General features: G+C 39.8%; 1 protein-coding gene across 8 annotated transcripts in view; it reads right to left on the reverse strand.

Moving 5' to 3' along the window:
• Window positions 1-20,223, reverse strand: part of HECW1 (HECT, C2 and WW domain containing E3 ubiquitin protein ligase 1) — a 250,519-nt gene that overhangs the window by 132,978 nt on the left and 97,318 nt on the right. For all 8 annotated transcript variants that reach the window (XM_074541380.1, XM_074541369.1, XM_074541375.1 and 5 more), the window contains one exon: window positions 16,296-16,403. In XM_074541380.1, coding sequence (XP_074397481.1) covers window positions 16,296-16,403 — 108 coding nt within the window. The remainder of the gene's footprint in view (window positions 1-16,295; window positions 16,404-20,223) is intronic.

Genomic DNA, 20,223 nt, shown 5'->3' on the forward strand with positions numbered 1-20,223 from the left:
GGTTCTCACAGAGCCCTGAGCCATGACACTGGTTGGTGAAGAAAAGTCAGTGGGATGCTTTTGCAAATGCTGCAATCTAGGTACAGAGGACAAAAACCTGGCCTTATTTCTTTAAAACAGTGCCACCAGAGTTCCTCTCCTGTGTACCTCTGCTTGATATGGCCCAAGCGTAGCTGCTCAACCATTCAGAAAACTCCTTTTCATAAGAGCTTTTTGATTAAGTGCCATTGCTATGCTGCCTGTTGTTAATTTCCTTGGGAATTTATAAGACAAAGCACAAATTTTCAAGAAGGAAAAGATCAAAAGGCTGCTAGGAAAGAGGTATACCTATTATTACTACTTAATTTAGAGCTCCCTCTGCAATATCCTATTTCAACATTGCTTTTTTTTCTTTTATGAAATACCAACTTCTGTTCACCATTTATTTACAGGGAAGAAAATTGCTGTAGCCACAAAATGAAACATAATGTTTTAAATTCCAGCAATTCCAAAAGTATTTCACTTTATATTGGTAAAAAGAAGGGGCTACAAATGGGTTATAGTAGGTTGAAGGGCAAGATCAAATACCCTGACTGTAAAAAGACCAGTGAATCTAATACTGAGCACATTGGATGAGTGCATTTGTTTTCAAGTGCAATAAAAAGAGGGTACTGTAAGGGAAAAGTTACTACGACATAGATGCTGCATTTATGCAGGTTAAAAAATTACTATCTTCTAACATATGTTGGAGTGAAAAGGAATGGAAATTTCAACAAATAAGGGGACAAAGAATCCTGAGCAACATAGACGAGCTACTGCAGACTTAGAAGGTTTCTTTTCTGGCCAAATATATCAAGAAGTACTTTGGGAGACTGCAAAAAATGGCCTCCAAATCCATGTTAGTTCCTACTGATCACAAGGCCATACACAGATGCCAGCCTGTCCGTCCCCTGAAGGCGTGTGCCTGGGGGCTGGTGCATTCCCTCTGGCACTCCACTGCTGCTGAAGGTGCAGGGTCCCAGCAGTGCGAGCTGCACAGGTTTGCTCCACTGGCAGGGCTGGCAATGCCTGCAAGCCTTCAGAGCTGCCATCCCAAAGTCAGCACCTCCTGTCTCACTCGAGCCCATCCAGGCTGAAATTGCTGCAGTCACACAGGTGACAGATGGGAAACATTATTAATTTTTTTATAGTCAAGGCTAAGGTCTCCAGCCACAGCATGCTTAACTTCCAACTTGCTGCACTGTGAAAAGGGAACCCCAGTGCAAATCATCAATAGGCTGAGCAAGATCCAACAGCTATTAAATGACAACACATGGTGGGGTGACTACACAGTCCAGACTGCAGATTACCTAGACTATTTTTAAAACACATTTTTTTCAGAAATGAGCTTTTAGAGTAATTCGACAAAATCCAAAGCTGAGGCAAAGGACATCTGAAAAAAGAAGTAATAGTAGAGAAAAGATAATTCTGGAATAAGTTTCCTTTGAATCACCTGCATATTTGTAACTTGCACTATTGCTAATTTATACCTAACCAGGTGAGAGATTCTATACTCTATATGCAGCAACACTGGAAAAGGAAAATGCTCTGTTTTTTCCTTGCAGTCTGTAGGCAAGATGTCAGTTTCCTTTGCCTGAGGCAGGGCTGAAGATTTCAAGTGTCCTGCAGAACCTGGGCCAGCACTTTGCCATCTCCAGCAGAAACACACTGAGCATTCAGATGAGATGCTCCAACACCAGGAAACCTGGGCTTTGTTCGAACCTCTGCCATGGACATCCTGCAGTAATCTCACTCTTTCCCAACATAATTTCCTCCTCTATAATATGAAGGAAATTATACTTCTGGCAACCCAGACCAAGAAGAGAAGAATATGAGTGTTTGCTAACCCTTCCCTTTCATAAAAACATGGCAGTTCTTCAGGGACAGGGGAATAGTATTCTCTGCTGCAAAGCAATGCTTGTGGCCACATTTGGTAGAGGCTCTAGCAAGTGTATTAACACCTAGGAAAACAGCAGCTCAGTAACAGATAAATTCCCAGCAGGGATATGGTGCAGGTGGTCAGTCTTCCCCTCCAGAGGTGAGGCACTACATACACACTTCTCTACTGATCTGAGCGGATTGGATTGGATTGGATTAAGCGGGTCATCACAGGATTTAGCTCTACTTATTTCTTAAGCTGCAATCAGTCAGGTCACACTAAAATTGAAATTTACATTCCCAATTTATTTTAAAGTATTTGTTTGTTCGACTCTTACACTTATTTCCCCTTAAGTCACCAACAGATTTGTACACTAAAAACTTCGGGGCTGCAACCCTGTCACTCCTGGTATTACAAAGCCCACTGAGAGAGCAAGGCGTTTGAACTGCATTAGGCACCTTGCCCAGCAATGACAAAGGAAAAATGAAGGAAAGGAAAGTGAGACTGAAAGTTACTGGTCTAACTGGCTGGCTGTAGGTGCTTATAGCCAACACACAGAGGGAAAAAACTACTATGGAAGGACAGAAAATGGCCATGGACAACTAATGCAAAAACAGTAACAGATGCACTGCTACACAAGCTTGGTCTGCTCTTTCTACCTAAAGTACTGCAGTTGCAGTAACCAAAAACCTCCTTTACATCTTCTGGTGGGGTTTCACCACCATCGGGGGAATTTTAGCTGCAACTGTCTCTTGAAACCAACCTCATTTGTTGAGAGGTTCAAAAACACAGCCAGGCCACACCCCATCCATGACTCTGTAGTCTGTCTGTTTTAAAACACAGCTCACAATGCCAAGAAGGTCATACAATACTTGCAGATGACATGTTTAATTTCACTCACCAGGTCAAAACAGAATCTACACAAAACATATTTTAGGAGCAAGTATTATTCTTACTAATTATCACCAGCAAACATGTCTTTTTTTGGCAGTATTGAGAGCAGAAAAAGAAAGGGTATTAAACAGAGCCAAGAATGAAGTTTTGAGACCACAGGAGAGGAATAAGCTGTCCTCCTGGTCTGAGATTTCATTTTTAAGAAGAGAGATAATGATTTCAGGATGGGTTTGCAATACATTGCCCTGTAGGTTTGTTTTCTTCCCCCTGATACCTCTGGGAATTTCTAGTCTGAAAACCAAACAAATTCACTCGCTGTGAACTGACATCACCTCTTATAAACAAAAGGATCCATCCTAGTTAATGCACACAAAATACTCAGTCTCTTAGTTTTCAATTAGAAATCCTGTACTAGTACAGTTGTATTCCAAATCTGGAGTCTCAAGCAGGTTGTGAACATGAACAAATTTACCTCCAACAAAAGACCAGCATAAAATATGAATTTTTTTACCATGTCAGTTTGGTCTGACAAAGGAAGCAAGATGTACATTGTCCATCTGTATAGTGCTGTTGTGGACTTCCAGCTGCTGAATAGCCCCATAAGATTCCAAAAGAGGCAGAAGTATTTTCAGTATTGTTCTTTCACAGTTTTGATGGTTCATTTTTCAACCTCTCTGCTGGCTTGGAGAATGTACCTACCATAAATTGACAGTCATGACCTAAGAGAAGGCTGGCAGATGCTACTTTTGAGTCAGCTGCCAGCATGCAGGAGTCTTTATGTCAATCTTGACAAGATGTGGTTTCTAAAATTAAAGTGTTCTGAAGGACTAAGTAACTTTTAGTTCACAGCTCGACAGAAACTGCTTACAAATCTTTATCCTTTTAAATATTTCCCAGCATCTAGACTGCACTCCTCTTCCTCACTAGCTGTCAAAAGTCTGATTCATCTTGTTAAAGCCAACAGTAAAACTCCCACTCAGTGGGATCTCAGTGGACAGAGACCACACCTACCTCTTCTCATTTTCCTTCCAAAGGAAACAGACATCTCAGCTGTAATCTCTTCCTTGCACATCCACATGTCACTGAGTCCTGCTGCCCTTCTCAAAAATATTTTTAAAGCTCCTGCAATCCTTCTGTTTGAAAATATCCAGGTGAGATCTGCTAAATGCTCTACCAATGGATTTATGTTCCACAGAACATATCATGCATAGGACAGCTAAAAATAATTTATGCATGTCTCAGAAGCATTACTTGGCATTTCATTGCATCTCAAATGCAACAAATTAATGAAATTTAGAAAATGAAATAGATCTGCTAAAGCAAAACCAGATTCTATTTTCCAAACTGAACAAATGTAGACAGGCTAGTTCATAGGCAGAAACTTTTATCTGTGTACATATTATATATATATAAAAGGCTTTCACTGAATCATTTTCTAACAGAAGAAAGCACAATATGAGATTTTTAAATTTGTTGTAGAAGCTCAGCACACTTCATAGAGAAGAAGTAATTACAGAAGTGCCTGCTAGCAGTGCTACTGCTAAGGCTGTGTCAGGGGTTCATTATTAACCCAGTTTTCATGGTTTCACACCTCAGTTAGAAGACACCCATGTGCTGGCCTTAAACTACCATAAAAAACTCATACCACTAGCAATTTATTTAGTTACTTTTTCTTCTTGTAAAATGCAAACAGAAAAAGGGAATTATATTAAATTTTCATGCTTTTACCTAAATATATACTGGGGAAAGAGCTAATAATTTAAACAGCAAATTCTGACACTTTTGGCTGAAATCTTTATACTGTTTAAATTAACATCTATTTCTCTTGACTACAGCAGGACAGGATTTCATTCTCTGAATTCTGGAGAAGTTTAGATCCTGCTGTCCACTGAGCTGCTCAGAGAAAACAAGTGCCTTTTCCTGCTTAATTTGTGTCTTTCTTAAGCCTGTTCCAGTTGTAATACAATGTGAATTAGCTCAAATCCCACTGGAAGACACGGGTGTACGTTATGACATTTGTGCATTGTCACACTTCTCACAGTTCTGAGCATTGTTAAGTCTTTCTGATACAACCAGAGATGGGATCTTTTGAAAGAGATGCTCTAGGTAACATCTGGAAACCCCTTCTGGATGGCTGCTCACACCTGCTGAAAGACACACACTGCACAAGCCAACACTGGTTGAATCCCTGTGCCTTCCCCATGTGATGGTGTTGTGTGACACACACAGCACAGCCCACCACGGACAAAAGAGCTTTGCTCTGCTACTGAGGGGGACTTAACAAACAGTACTGACAGTCTTGCCAACATTTTCAAAAAAGGACTATCTTTTGCAACACAGTTGAAAGCTGGCAGAAGTTTCCAGGGTAAAGCTTTAAACTAAGATTTTAGTTTGAATTGACTCTGCCTATGAGCCCTCTACCTTTCTGAGGTAGAAATTGTGTGAAATTTGGTTGATCTCTGCTCCATTGCCTCCTACTCTACAGCAAAGGAAATCAACGTACTTGCAGCCAAGATGCCTCCTGGCTACGTTTCATTTCCTTTCCCTCAAATGTTAAAGAAAAATTTGAATGGAAAAGCTGCATCAACCCACATAAAAATTCCCCCTGCACCAGAATGTGATAAACAAAAAACCCAAGTCAGAAGCCTTTTTACAAATGACCCCAGACATTTTAAGTTTCTATGTAATATCAGCTGATTCAGCCGTAAATGTTTGCTTGCATTAGCTAGCTTATGAACATACCAGGGCGTTTAGGAAGAGCACATAAAGATGATCTGAACTACCAGGCTTGGAGCAAGCAATCCAGCATGTAAAACTGATTACAAATCGGCCACTCCAAAAATGGTGTGGTGGTGAAAGATGACTTCTGACTGAGTGCCAGCACAGACAACTAACTCAGGTGGCACCATCTGAAGCACCCACCTGACTCTGCTGTGGCCGTTCCTGAACTGAGCCCCTACAATCCAACTTATCACTATATACCTTTTCTTTTACATTTTCGCCTTAAAACAAAACACATACATGGTGAGTTCTCCAAAATATAAAGAGGAGACAAGTAAAAGAAGAAAATCAAGGATAAAGTCAAAGTATACTGGAATTAAAATATATTACTAATTTTTGACATGCCATGCATAAGATTCCATGCTGCTTACAGAGGGAAAATGGTGTCTCTATTAGCCATGAAGATGTAGGATTCTTCATAGGAAGCTAATAAAGCTTACCATAATATCCTGTAAAGAGGAAAATCTTTGAAAGCCTGAATCCAGACGCATGCTAATTACAAACATCACTTATATGTAAATCAAGAAATCCTAGCAAGTGGAGGGAAGGAAAGAGTTTTGTCTCTCCCCATGACCATAAGATACCACAGTGACAAACCAAAGAAAGAAAATATTTTTTCTTGGTGTTCTCTAAGTGAGCATGGCTGACTCATTCAACCTCAGGTGAACACCTTTATCAACAGGACCAAAATAAAGACACTTCTTAGAGGTCTTGGGCTAACACATACTGTGGAGGTGCAAAGGTAAAAAAAAATGTTAGCTAATACACTGCAGGAGGCAAGGAGAATTCCTTCTTGTAAAACAAAATCCTACTATTGCACTTGTATTCTGTTTTAAATAGATAATTTCACCCCTAGATCTTGTCTAGCAATCAAGCAGGCAGACTAATTCGTTGTACGCAATCACTTTTGGCAAATCTGCTGTCCGAGTGTGGCCTGGAAAACCAGGGTGATTAATCACATGCCGGTTTTTGTGACCTCCCAGGGATCTCTGGAGCAACCCAGGGCCACCAGATTATGAAGTGATATTTTACCTTCAGGAAGCTCAGCAGCTTGCATAAACAGCAAGTCAGTAGGAAGACAAATCAAGACTTAAATTTCTACAAGCCTATGGTAGACCTTGAAGCATTCCAAATGTAGGTTTACTTGAATGGAGTAGAAAAGAGAAACAGAACTGCATTCATACATCTGTAATACCTGTGTTAGACAATGGCAGTATTAAGAAACTTTTCTGTTTGTAGATGGATTTTTTTAAGCCAGAGACAGGGAAGAGACGTGTCCAAGAGTTGCAGGCTACACCAAAAGCTGCTTCCCTTCCCAGAATCTGCCTCCTCAGAAGCCTACAGCTCTTGCCTAGGAGCTGCCTGGGAAAGCTCTCTGGTGCTCATCTAAATCAAAAAGATTGCACATTTATTCAGAGTCCGTTTTCACCCTTGTGTTTGCACTCCCTACTTTGCTGGTTTTGAACTTCTGCCATCCAGATGTCTGTGTCTATTGGCAAATTCCAACAACCACATTCACAGCTCAAATTTTGATACACATGCATCGCTCATCTTATTTCTAACTCCAGCTACACTTCATGTTTGGAACATTGCAGCAATGTACTTTACAATCAAAATCAATATTGTTTCTTATGGTGTAAATTATTTTCTCTTTAAAAATATGCCATTTTTACGGGGTTTTTTTTAATATTTCCTCTCTGGATCTTCCAATGAGAGGAAACCATTGTTGAACTTGTAAAGTATCCCAGACATGAAAAAGAAGTGGGTCAGGAATAAAAACAAAACTGAGAGGCATAGAAAAAGACAGTATTTGAAAATTAAATACAACTTTCTACTTTTAGATTTGGGGCCTAAGACATATTTACATTTAGGGTCATACAGAATCTAGAGCAACCTGCTCTGACAAGACAACCCAAGACCACTGAACAATGGTATCAATATCCTTATTACAGTGTGAAGGGGCCACTAAGAGGAAGCAAGATGAAGTACATGCAGCCTAACAATGGAAAGCTACCTTAAAATGGCCCCAGAGTGAGAAGCAATCAGATCTGTAGCTCTTACTCTCAGGAGTGAGTCTAGAGCTACAAGTGAGCTACGACAGCTCACCCCAGGGGAGTAAACAAGTCACTTCCCCACATCTCTGCTTCCTACTGCTTCAGAAGCGACCAAGTACCTGCCAGGCACACAAGCTCTGCTGCCAGGGAAAAGGAAGGGTATGGAATAAACACTGCTGTGTACTCTTAGAGGTCTCAGTGTAGCAGTGAGTGTTTTTGGTGAAGAAGATTTCGAAAAAAATCCACAGGCAGAGCAACATTTAATGAGAGAATGCATAAGGAAATTAACATAGATAATTTAAGGAAAGGAAAAGTCAGAAAGAAACATCCTTATGTAAATTTAATTAAATCAACAATTACAGTAAAACTATCTATTTCAAGGTTGGTAGTGTTTTGCTTTGTTTTTTAATTGTAAAAAGCTATTAGCACTGAGATATGGGAGGAAATTACACCTGCTACTGATTGAGTAAAATGAACATCAAAAGTATTGAAAGGGTTGGAGAAGTGTTCGAAAATATACAATACTATTTGTCTGAGGCCTTTAAGATCCTATTATCAGTATCAAAGACCTTGCAGAAAGATGTTTCTGCTAGGCAGAAGTGTTTAAACCCTGCAAGGATACCGTAATTCATCCCTGCTAAATTCATCCCTTCCTCTCTGTGAGAAAGTCTGTTCTGAGCATAGATGATGCTCTTGACATCTGGCAGTCCCTATAGCAGGAAACCTTGTACCAAGAGTAAGGTAATAACATGGCTAGATTTACTGGGTAGTTAATGATAAAAAACAACTATCAAAAGCCTTCCTGCATCACAGGTGCACTATTTCAGAAGCAGGAGGAGTTACTATAGCAGTACACCACAGATATAACTCTGCCTTCCTCATGGAAAGCAAAGTTTTGTCTGTCTAATAAAACGATCCACACACTGTTGTATGAATTGAATAAATATTGCCTTAACTACCAGAAGGCATAAGAAACATAATGGCTGCCTGAAATCAAGCAATAAGATAGCAATAAGATAGGGTTACAAACCAGTTTCTGAATTAGGTGAAGGGATTTATATCCTTTTACACTGAGATTTTCCAATGTCCCGCTGGACATCTAAGAAGAGCCCTTGAGATGCTTCACCACTGCAGAGAGATATTTAAGAGTATTTCTAAAAGAAAGCATGAAGATGTGAAGCAAACTGTCTGCCTGCATAAACTGAGAAAATACTATCTTTAATACTTAGGCTTCCAGTTCTGTTTTGATCCATTACTTTCATGGTATGCTTTAACAGGATTACCAAAAAAACCCACAACCGTAAAATTCTCCAAAATTAGAAATGGTAAATTATTAACACTAATATACTGAATGCAGTACATTTACATTATGATTTATTTATTAAGAAAACTGAAACAAAGCTCAGTATCTTGATACTCTTTTGGAATAAATATGACCTTCTGATGCCTGTGCTGATACCCTTCCAATTACAGTTCCATTGCACTTGTCTCCTGTTTTTCCACAAAAATAAAACCACGAGAGCCAAAGCCTCCATCAGGCAATCTGTGTGTGGTGGCCCACAAATGGTTCTGGGGCTGATGGCACATGGGCTGCTTGCAAGCAATTCTTACAGAATTCAGTGGCATCTCACTTGGCTTGCAGCAACTTCAGAAACACACCCCATGAAATATCCAAGGGGGGAGCATAGGGTGCAGTGGAGCAAAGAGAGGAGATCTGTCTTCCAGCGCAATTCTGCCAAATCCCTAGACAGCATTATCTGGAAAAACTTTCCAGAAGCATTTAACAGTGGCAAAGACTAACTGATTTGTGAGTTGGAGGTGACACCGTAATCTTTTACTGTCGATAGCAGAAAGATTATCAATTACACAATAACACTATCTAAGTTACAGTGATCCATTATAATAAATCACGTGATTTCAGCACCCGTCATGCAGAATGCCACGCAGCCAAAGTTCAAAGCAGCAAAACAACAGCTATCGGTTCACACATTTATCAAACACAGGGCTAAATGAGAAAAATACAGCTACTAGCTGCACTCCTGCATTTCAGGAATCTCTCTTCATTTCCTCAAGGGCACAAAACACATGACATATGCAGGAGTTGTGAATTTAAAGCCAGTACAATGTGGCTGAGGATACTGCTGGAAGACCTAAATGAACATATATGTGAACCCATATTTTCAAAATTTGGCACCTGTAATTAGATTCCTGCAGACTTGAACTAAAATTTCAGTTAAATGTTACTGCACCTTCTTGACCACTTCTTTGGGAATCAATTGATGTCCAGCCTCTGAAGCATTAATACAATGTCTGTGCTTGTTTAAGTGGCCAGGAAGAGTCCATGTAAGCTGTAGTCTCTGTGACAGGGAACCAGGGCTTAGTGAAGAAAGGCTTGCTCTGACAACCATGCCTAAAATCAGGCATTATTTCTCATTCAAAGCTTTCTGAAACTCCTATTACCAACCTAACAAAACTCTAATTTCAGTCTTAGCTTTGCCCAAGCAAAGTCCTTGTAATGTCTTTAAGCACTGCCATGAAAAGCATGGGGCAGGTAGTGTGGGGACCAGCCAGGTGCCCCAGCACAGTGTAACCAAGCACAAATGCCATAACACAGACATCTTTTTCCCTGTGTGTAAATGAAAACACAAACAGCTGTGATCTCCACACAACAAACAAAATGTCTCCAAGTGTCAAAACAAGTTGTGGAAAGGGAGAGAAAGACCAAGAAAAACACAATCTGCAGACAAGTCGCTTGGTTAAGCTACCAGAGTGAAACCATGCCAGAAGCTGAGAAATGGCTGACTAGTGCCTTGGGTGGATTGACCCACATTTCCATTTATGATAGGCTGCTGCCTACAATCCAGGCACAGACAGACTTTGTAAAAGGAGAACTGACAAAAAATGCAAGAAAGGCAAAGATTAAAGGGCTGACCAAAGGATCCCAAGCGCAGGGTTTTTAAGGAATCTCAACATCTGGTTTCAGACTGTGCTCAACTTCCCAAAGCTAAGCTTGGCTTAAGTATGAGTATTAAACTACTATCAGGATAACAGGCTGAGGAAAAGTACAAGGAATTTAAAAACTGTGTGCAGGGTGGAAGACAACCAAACAGCATCAATAAGACTAATACCTGCACAAAGAGCTGAAGATAAAGAACCATAAAACAAGGTGGACAGGCAAGCAATAGTTACACTTTGGGAGCACATCTCACTTATTACTGCATATCTGGTTTTTTTGCCCTGACACCTTTAACTGTTTTGCTTCTAAATACTCACACTGTTGAAGATGCTTCTGTATTGCTCCACAGTTTTTATTGTCTGTGGACTCATGAAAGTTAAAGTAATGCAGCATGACAGTAGCTCATGATAAAAGTTATATCAGGATGGACTTCAACAGCATTATCTATATTTTTGCTTCTCCTGCTCTTTTCATGAAGTGAAGAGTATGTTATTTGAGAGACATTGTGGTAATGAAAATGGAGACAGGAAATTACTTTAGTGGGCTGGACTTGTCAACAATCTGTCCATAACAAGGAAAAATTTGTAAATACTCTGGCTTCATTAAAGCTTTTATTGACATGAATGTGCCTCATTTATTTGGAAATATTCAAGGCTGGAACATCCTTCAATTATTTGTACTTTGAAGGCAGCCTTTATATCAGCTTTTTAAAGACAAATTTTCTAGGGAGAGCCCCAGATAAAAGTGCTAATTGTCAGTTTGGGGACATTTCTGTATGTACTCCATAACTGCACACATATACAGCATATATAGACCATAACACAGAATATACATCTTCTATCTGAAGATGTACCAGGATTTCTCAGATATCTGATTAAAGTTGCATCTTTTTTTACCATTATTTCCCTTCTAGCCAATAGGAATAAATGAGTGTTTTTTCTCTTTTCTGCAAGGGCCTGTGATTCATCTTTGTTATTAAAAATTCAGCAACAGCAACAAATTTAACCAAACAACTGCTTCATAAGTTTTCAAATAAAAATGCAACACAGATGACTGGCTACCCTTGGAAGTGGTTGTTAGTTGTCAGGTAGTGAACAATCTTTAGAGAGGTCTGTAGATTAGGAGGGATCCCAGCTATCTAGCTATCTTCAGTCCAATTCTGAATAGCACCAAAACATTACCCATCATTGTAAGGATATGCTAGTTTGATATAGTGTTTATAGGATACTGCTGCAACCCACCTCAGTGCAATGGTCTCTTGGATACCCTCTCTCCATATTGCTGTGTAAACCAAAAAACGTGCCAGAAATTGCAGTGCAGCAGAGTGTATTTCTTTTCCTGGAAAACCCATTATAGGCTGGTTCTTTCACTGCAATGCCCTCCAAGCCTTAACACAAGGTTTACATCCCTAGTGGCACAGAGCCTCTCTTCACTCCTCCTCAAACTCTGACCAGTTCATGCCTACGGTGGGTGGTTACTGTTCATCACTGACTTGTCAGAAAAACCCAAATTGCCAGACTGCTGCAGAATTGCAAAACTGGCTGTAGTACAACACTGCCTCTTCAGCTGTTAGGGCTTTTTGTTTGCTGGGTATTAATAGGAGATGAGTTCTGTTCTGCTGGCATTTGGAAGCAATTCCCTCTCTGACTCCTAGCAATTACGTATCTATCTGGCAACATTATGTTGCAAGTTGGTGACACGCAAAGTGGAAAGGCATACCCTTCTCTGGGAAAGGCGCTCGTCCTTTTCAAGGGGAAAAAGTAGATTGCTAAAACAAATACAAGCTATAAATGTCTGTGGTATCTGAAAATGCTGCACAGGTACATATTAAGGAATTATCTGTGTTTTGAAAACTGACAGGGCTTTGTAGATGGTCTAAATCAGGCCATTAGCAAATTCAAAAGCAACACATATTTTGCCCAAATACTCCCAAACACAGAAGCATGTTCCAAAAGGAGTAAAGAATTTTGCTTTGTTGTTGATTTCACAGAAAGCATTTTCTTAACTGGTGAGATTTAAATTATACCTGAAAAAAGAACCCTTAAAGATTCTGACTGGGCAATCCACTGAGAATAGCATGAAAGTACAGCTTCAACAACAGACCAGTATCTGAAATTGTAGAATTTCAGTTTTATAAAAGAAGTGCAATTAAGGAAGAAAATGTTTGAAATTTCTTTTCACGTCTTCCTTTGTGCTCTCCCCTCCTTGTGCACTTTTACAAATCAATATGTTACTAGTTTCTTCTGACCACATGCACAATTCCTCTCTACTGTGGTCCTGTAGGTTGGTTGATTTGGCCAGTAACTATCATTAAAACTGTGTTTGAGAGATTTCATTGTGATAATCTGCTGCCATGAAGAAAATTACTTTCAGAGGCTCTTCCCTTCACTCATTCCTATTCCAGGTCCCTGCCCATTGCATCCAAGCTACTATTTACAGTGATAAGATGTCAGCAATCTGTTAAGTACCTAAAGAGTGGGTTTATGTATAATGACTACAGGTTACATAATTAGAGCATCATATTTCATTTGCTTGTTAATTTTCAAAAAATGCAGGAAAGCAAGGATAAATGACTGTGGAATGTTATGCATTTGAACAAAATGCTCCTAAGCATATTATATATGCCTCCATAGTCAAAATATAGAAATGAGTAATAACCCTCTATATACTTGACCTCTTTTCTAATGCTTTTTTGCCTATTAATAGGAGTTACACTGTTTCAAATCAGCTAGTCTTGGATATCTCTGATTTTTCAAGTTGCCCCACAAAGCTCTTTAATAAAAAAAAGCTCAAAGATTTATTTGTAAGCTGTCAGATGGCTGGCTGTTCACAGCATAAGGGTAATTTCCTTAAATGTGGTGCAAAAACAAGCTGTGAGGAGTCCTACAGTCTAACTGACAACAGAAAAATTTTGGCTTCTGAGGTTGGCCAGGATGATTCCAGGTCTCCCTACAATAAGCCTCACACAATAGCACCACCACAAATATTTAACCTTTAATATTTCAAGGCCAGGGAATAAACTACTCTGCATGGGGTGCCTAAAATTCTTGAAAAATTTAAATTCTCTATGTAAGGCTAATTCTTTATTTGGCCATACACTGATCTCCCCTTTATCATAGCTCCAAGATAAACACTGCAATTTATACCATAATATTTTCTGAAGCAATGTGTTGATAGTCGGACTCATGTGGTAAAAAGATACCAAAGTACGAATAGTTACAGGAAAGGCAAAAGCAGAAATGAAGAGCTGCCTTGTAAGTGAGCTACTCTGTTTTTTTGAGAATTAATGCCATAATCAGGAAGACTCCAGTCAAGAGTAAGTTAAGGGGATTTTAACAGTGTATGGGAAAACAATATGGATACCTTGAAAATAAATTACCACATCTTAGCTACATTTCTTAGGTGAGTTTTATTTTGATAACCAGTACCTCTCTGATCCCTGCAAATGTTATGCTATGCAACATAAAAGGGAGATACGATCTCTGTCTAAAAAAATAAACATCTGAAGGAAGACAGTTTATACCATCCTCTTTGGATAGAAAATACACAAGGTTTTCAGACACTGCAGTTTTTAACATAACATTTAATCATCTGCAAAGCTGTGTGCTTTCATATGTAAGTCTCAGCAATGGGCAGGAATGCTCAAAGAGGCCTTTAGATATATAAAACCAGCATACATCAACATTCTTCACTGCTTTAACTTCCCACTTGAGTAGTCAAGTAGCTCTTGGAGTATCTGCACATGCTGTTATTTACTACTGCCTACTTCATTTTCTCCTATTTTAATTCTGGACAGGGCAATGATTTGTCCTTGATGAGCACACTGGTACAAAATCTCAGAGCTGATGTACACAACCTAATGGTTGGAGTATAACAAATTACCAAGAGGCAGCAACTCATCAAGCATGGGCTGCCCCGCTATGGTGCAGTACAACTTAGATCCAAGCATCAATGAAGGATGGTTATGCTAATTTGCATTTTCTTACAGTAGGGCAAGTGAAGAATGTACATGCAATCAATTAACAACAGCTTCTGTGTCTCTGCTAATGGGGGCAACCTATTAAGCTGACATAATTCATTGTGCATTTGAGCCTTTAATGAAAAGTGGCCCTCCTAAAGAGGCTTTCTCCTAAGCACTTCTCATGTTGCCTCTTTGTTTTGTATCGTGGATTAGCCAAGGAAGCTACCAGCAGTCTTATCACAATTCTGCCCTTCCTCAATAATCCAAGGTATCAAACACCCAGTCTGGGATACTTTATCTCCTTCCCACAGCTCTTTAATAGCTAAAATAAAATATGATCAGTCTCATGAATTTGTAACCATGACTCAAAGCCTCTGCAAAGTAGAGCCTGCCTTAAAGGTTAGATTCTGTAATGAATTTCTGCCCCAAAACCAGGATAACTGAAAAAACCCCGTGTTCTTAAGCAGTTGTATTTTTCAAAACACAGGATATAAACATCCTGTATGTCCTGTAGACATTTCAGCAGGTCCCTAAATTTTTTAGAACAACATTCTCAGTTTAATACTAGGAATTACAGATCAGCAGCAATACTTCATACTGCAAAGACAGAACCTGCTTCTAGGACTGAGCAGCTGTAAAATGATTGCATGCAACACCCTTGCTGATACCAGATATTTAAGATCTAAGTCATAGATTGGACAAGCACAACTCATGTCCTTTAAAAATCCTTTAAAATATAGGTTATATCAAAGATTCCTTTGACTGCTCTCAAATATAGACACTCTTAGACAGATATACCTGTCAAGCAATTTATAAATGCTTTTACCAAACTTCTGAATTTTGTCCAGGAGGCTAAGGCAGATCATTGGGAATATGCTGTTCAATTGTAAAACTGAAATTGCTTCATGCTACTCTTCTTCATGCTTAACTCCTCAAGGATATATGTCGCTCTTCCATCACAGATGTTTTGCTATAGATTTCAGTCCAGTATTTTGAGTACCTTATTTCTATCCAAAGATGATCATAAATTGCATTTACACTAACACAAGGAAAATCTCATGGAAAAGAGGAAGGATTTGAATAGTCAGGGAGATGTCAGGGCTGGAAATATTAACTTGCTGTATAAGGAACCTAGCACTTTTCAGAAGCCAATCCAGTGTTTCTGTATTTTCACTGCTACAATGGAAAAGATTTATACTGCATTGTATCAAATGCCCTGGATAAAATATTAATATAATGAGGAACAATTAATTTGAATTCAATGTATCTTGCTGCAACTACACATAGTTACACTTTTATTAGTGTAGATGATAATCAGAACTTGACCCTTTCAACTTCTGAATTTACTTGAGTCTGTTAGAAGCCAGATGCACAATGAAGTTTTTCAAGTAAAAGCCAACGTGATTCTTCCTGGAAAGATATTATGTCCCTGACTTCCTGGTTTCCTTAAAACCACATTAAAGTTAATGCAGCTCATTAGTTCAAATAATAGCAAATTGAGTAAAACACAAATTCAGAACTGTATTAAAAGTAATTAAGTCAATGCCCACTAAATTTGTTTGCAGAAACTGTAGGTTACTATTCCCTCAAGTGCTTCAGTTTCTATCAACACATTCAGTGATTTTGGTAACATTTTTGGCCTTTTGTAAGGCACATTTTGGGGATAAGAACATCATAAAAGCAACAGTAATAGCTGAATTACTGTTCTGGAGTGATTGAATTAAATCATAGCAGAACTGGAAAAATACTTACGCTCCACGAAGTAAGAGCTGGCATCAATCTTCCAAATAATTTGACCCCGGTGAGAGCCATTGACGCCACGGTTCTTGTAGTCCAAAAAGTTTTCTGACAAGACCTCATCTGTAAACAAAGAAGATTGGTCTCAGTAAGTGCCTACTATGACAGTACACACAGCACAGAGTCAGGCTAAAAACACACCTTTGGCTTGACAGAATATCCTAGAGCTACTAGAGAGCTTGGTACAACATATTGAGAAATCAGATTTATCATTCATTTATGTTATTTAAAAGTTCAGTCCAAGTGGCTGAAGCAGCAACCCAGGATAGGCTGAGCCGTGGGCTCACTGCTCCAGCTTCAGGGGGATGAAATGGATTTCACAGCTGTGCTCTGACAAAGCAAAAGCCCCAATCTCTACCTGCAGAGACCAGCCAGCAACATCCTGGGCTTTTCCTTTCAGTGATAACAACAGTTTTAATTTTAACAGAGATTTGTACAAATGTGCTTTAACCAACTCAGCCTTGCTTGCTACAGAAGTAGTCCTGGGTGGGTGCTGAGACTCACTTCTGAAGACAATTATGTTAATTATTACTTGCATTAAAAGTGATAAAAAATGTGAACCATTCAATCTGACATTAAGGTACTTCAGTTGTAAACACTGTGAAGAATTGGCTTTGTTTCAAGAAGAAAACAAAGATAATGCCATATAACAAGGGACACTGTGCCTGAGGATACAGGGGTGGTGTGACCAACTGCAGAACAGAAGAGGCAGCCTAACAAACAAAGCTGAGAAATCCAAAGACTATCACAATACTTTAATAAAGGAAAATAAATTGAAGGAAATTACACTTTCACTGAAAGAAGAAAGCAGCAAACAGATGTCAATACTGTCCCATTGGCACTACAAAGTCATGTTTCAAAGGAGGAAGGTGACTGAGTACCAACACTGAACTCTTTGGTGTTCCTCTCTTGAGGGATTACAACAGAATTCCTTCTAATGAGATCATTAACAATTGCAATGGATAATTATAAATAGCAATGCTATCTACAATAAATTTTCCCTTTGCTGATGGGCTAATTGTCAGAAATTATTTCACCAGCTGTGTTTCATGCTCTGTTTTGAAGAGCATCTCTGCTGCAATCCTTCAACAGCAAAATGCTCTGGTATGATTCTCGCTTTATACTTTATAGCTGGTTGTGTCTTCTTTTAAATTCCAAATTATATGTATCTAAAAAAAGCAGGTAAGTATACAACTGTTACTCTCAGAACATTGGTTTACTTATGAATACCTCTAGTAAAGGACCATCCTGGATACAGATCAAGGATCATGTACATCATTCTGTGGAAATAGGAACATTATGTGCTTGCGAGAAGACTTAACCCTGTCCCTTTTGCTTTGGCAGGGAAAACATTTTATACTTAAAGGTTAGCATATACTGAAATGTTGCACAGACCTGGAGCCTGGGAACCCTGCCTGGCTCTCATCCTGATGGGGCAGAGAGAGTATCCCTCAGTTCCAGCATGCTGCTCACTGGCTTCATCACTTGTGATGTTTATTTGTCATATTTAGTCTCTGTAAGCTGCTGGAGATGCTCCAATGCCTGCCATGTTGTGATGATGCATGGGTAATTACTGTCCCTCAAAATACACTACTTAAAAAATACCATGCTTGCTTAAGGAGGCTTAGCTCAGCTGGACTCAATGGTCTTGCTTAAGAAACTGCAGGCATTTTAGGCCAGAGCTTGGTGGCACTGGAGATCCCAAAATCAGCTTTAAAATACTGTGTTCATAGGCAGTATCTGTGGAGACCAGCTGGCACTTCCACTGTTGCTGCCTCCCACAGCTGGCACAAAGGCAGAGTGAACTCTGCCACACAAAACCCCTCTAATTTGACAGAGATGTTGACATATGCCCATACCAAAACTAAATCACATCCCTATTGCAGGCTGAGCCAATGGGCATGACTCCAGAAAACCCTTTCCTAGGACTATTTTGTTGAAAAAGTGTAGGAAGCCTGGAAAACCAGGCTGAGAAGAAGGGCCACTATCCATCTGCATGCCCAAGGTAGAAGACCACGGGAAGGGAAGGACAAGCAAGCCAGTCTATGGTTACAGCTGACAGGTGAGACCACAGGAAATCTGGAACAAACTGCTCCTGCTGAGTAACACCTGCACACTGCCTCCTGCCATGGAGGCAAGAGACAGGGGTGTGTGGGAAGCATCCAGAGAAAAGCAGGTGCCCAGGGAAGGGGTACATACATGGAGCTAGTCATGTGCACACAGTTTATGGACAGTGGCCACTGATGGAATACAGGCTCAGACAGCAGAAAGGATAGTTTAGTATGAGTTTATGGAGCTCTGCAATATGCAGAGCACCTGAATAGGAGTAGTGAAGCCTTGAAGTATAAAACCAATTTGTATAGAAAACATATTTTAAAATGTCATGATTTAGAAATCAATAGGTAGGTTGTTCCACAGTCAGTTTTAACCCTGTCTGTCTCTTTTGAAAGAGGTAAGTCCCTAATTAAAAAAAAAAAAAAACCAACTATTTTAATTTGGTAGAAATTTACGTTCATTGGCATTTTTAAGCCAGAAAAATTTTATCTCTAGAAGAATACATTCAGGTCCAAAATGGCAGTTCTGCTCTTCCAGTTTTTGAAGGTATGTATTTTTGGAAGGTGAAAGATAAGAAAGAAATATCCTCTGGCAAGTTAAAAATAGCAGTAATTGAAACTCGTCAGGAGGCTGGAATGTATGAATATGCCTGGTCGACCTGTTTTAATTGGCAAGTAACACTATTCCAGGCATGCAATTCCCTGAACACACACGTTATGTATGTAGCACATTGACAAAGACAATTGTGCATGTGAAATACAATGCTGCTTAGGGCACTAAGGACAGATGTATGTACATGTATTTATCAATATTCGTGCCATAGGTAAGCATATAGTGGTATGATATGCTAAGGTGACAAAGTATGTGCAAAGGAAAACAAATTTTGTTTCCTGTTTCTATTGAGAATCCCCCAAACAAAGGAACTGACCTTTAAAGCATGTTACATCTTAATTCCCAAAGGTAAATGGTGAAATACTTCATTTCACCTCCACGCAAAATGAAGAGCAAAGTTAATGCTGTTCCCTTTCATATATTTCAGGCAGCAGCTAATGCCTTTTGACATTTTTCCAATGAAGCATTGTAATGCATCTCCCTCCCTCTATTTCTGAAATGCGATTAACCTTTAAACTAGCTATCTGATTCCTCTGCATAGCTTGGGTTTGGCTCTGCTTGTCCAAAAAGCAAACGCTTTGCAATTGCTCTTAGGTCTGTGGCTTCATTTCCCTGCACAGCAGACAGCTTACTTACTAATTCAGGATGAAAATGGGGGAGTATTTGGGATGTGCACTTTGAACATCATTAGTTACTCCTGGAGATAGAGCTGGGGATGGTGAGGGTGTCTAAGACAGGGAGCCGGCAGACACTGGTCTCTGCTCCCCTGCCCCTGGGCATGCAGAAGTGCCAGCTGCCTCTTGCTTGAGAGGGGAGGTGGCTGCAGACCTGCAAGACTTTGTTGGGACAGGAGCAGCAGCTCCCACAGACCTCCCACAGGCCCTGGAGGAAACGAGGAAGGTGACGCACAACCAGGAGCCAGGCAGCCTGGCTCCAAATAGCAGCCAGAGGGACCAAGGCACACTAGCAGCAAATGACAGCAAGTGCTTTGGGAACCAGTAGCAAGCTGATGGACTGCCTCTCCTCACCAAACCAGACACTGCCAAGCACAGCCTTCTACTGCTAAAAATATTCTGTGCTGTCACGTCCATGCTGAGCATCCCAATATACTTCATAAGCACTACAGAGATAAAGAACCATGGCCACCAAAGAAACTTATCTTTTAGATGAAAGACAGAATCCAATTGACAAAAAACATGCTGTTCTTCAGAGGAAT

The sequence above is a fragment of the Zonotrichia albicollis genome, chromosome 1 (genome assembly GCF_047830755.1).
Source record: "Zonotrichia albicollis isolate bZonAlb1 chromosome 1, bZonAlb1.hap1, whole genome shotgun sequence".
In the NCBI taxonomy this organism is placed as follows: Eukaryota; Metazoa; Chordata; class Aves; order Passeriformes; family Passerellidae; genus Zonotrichia; species Zonotrichia albicollis.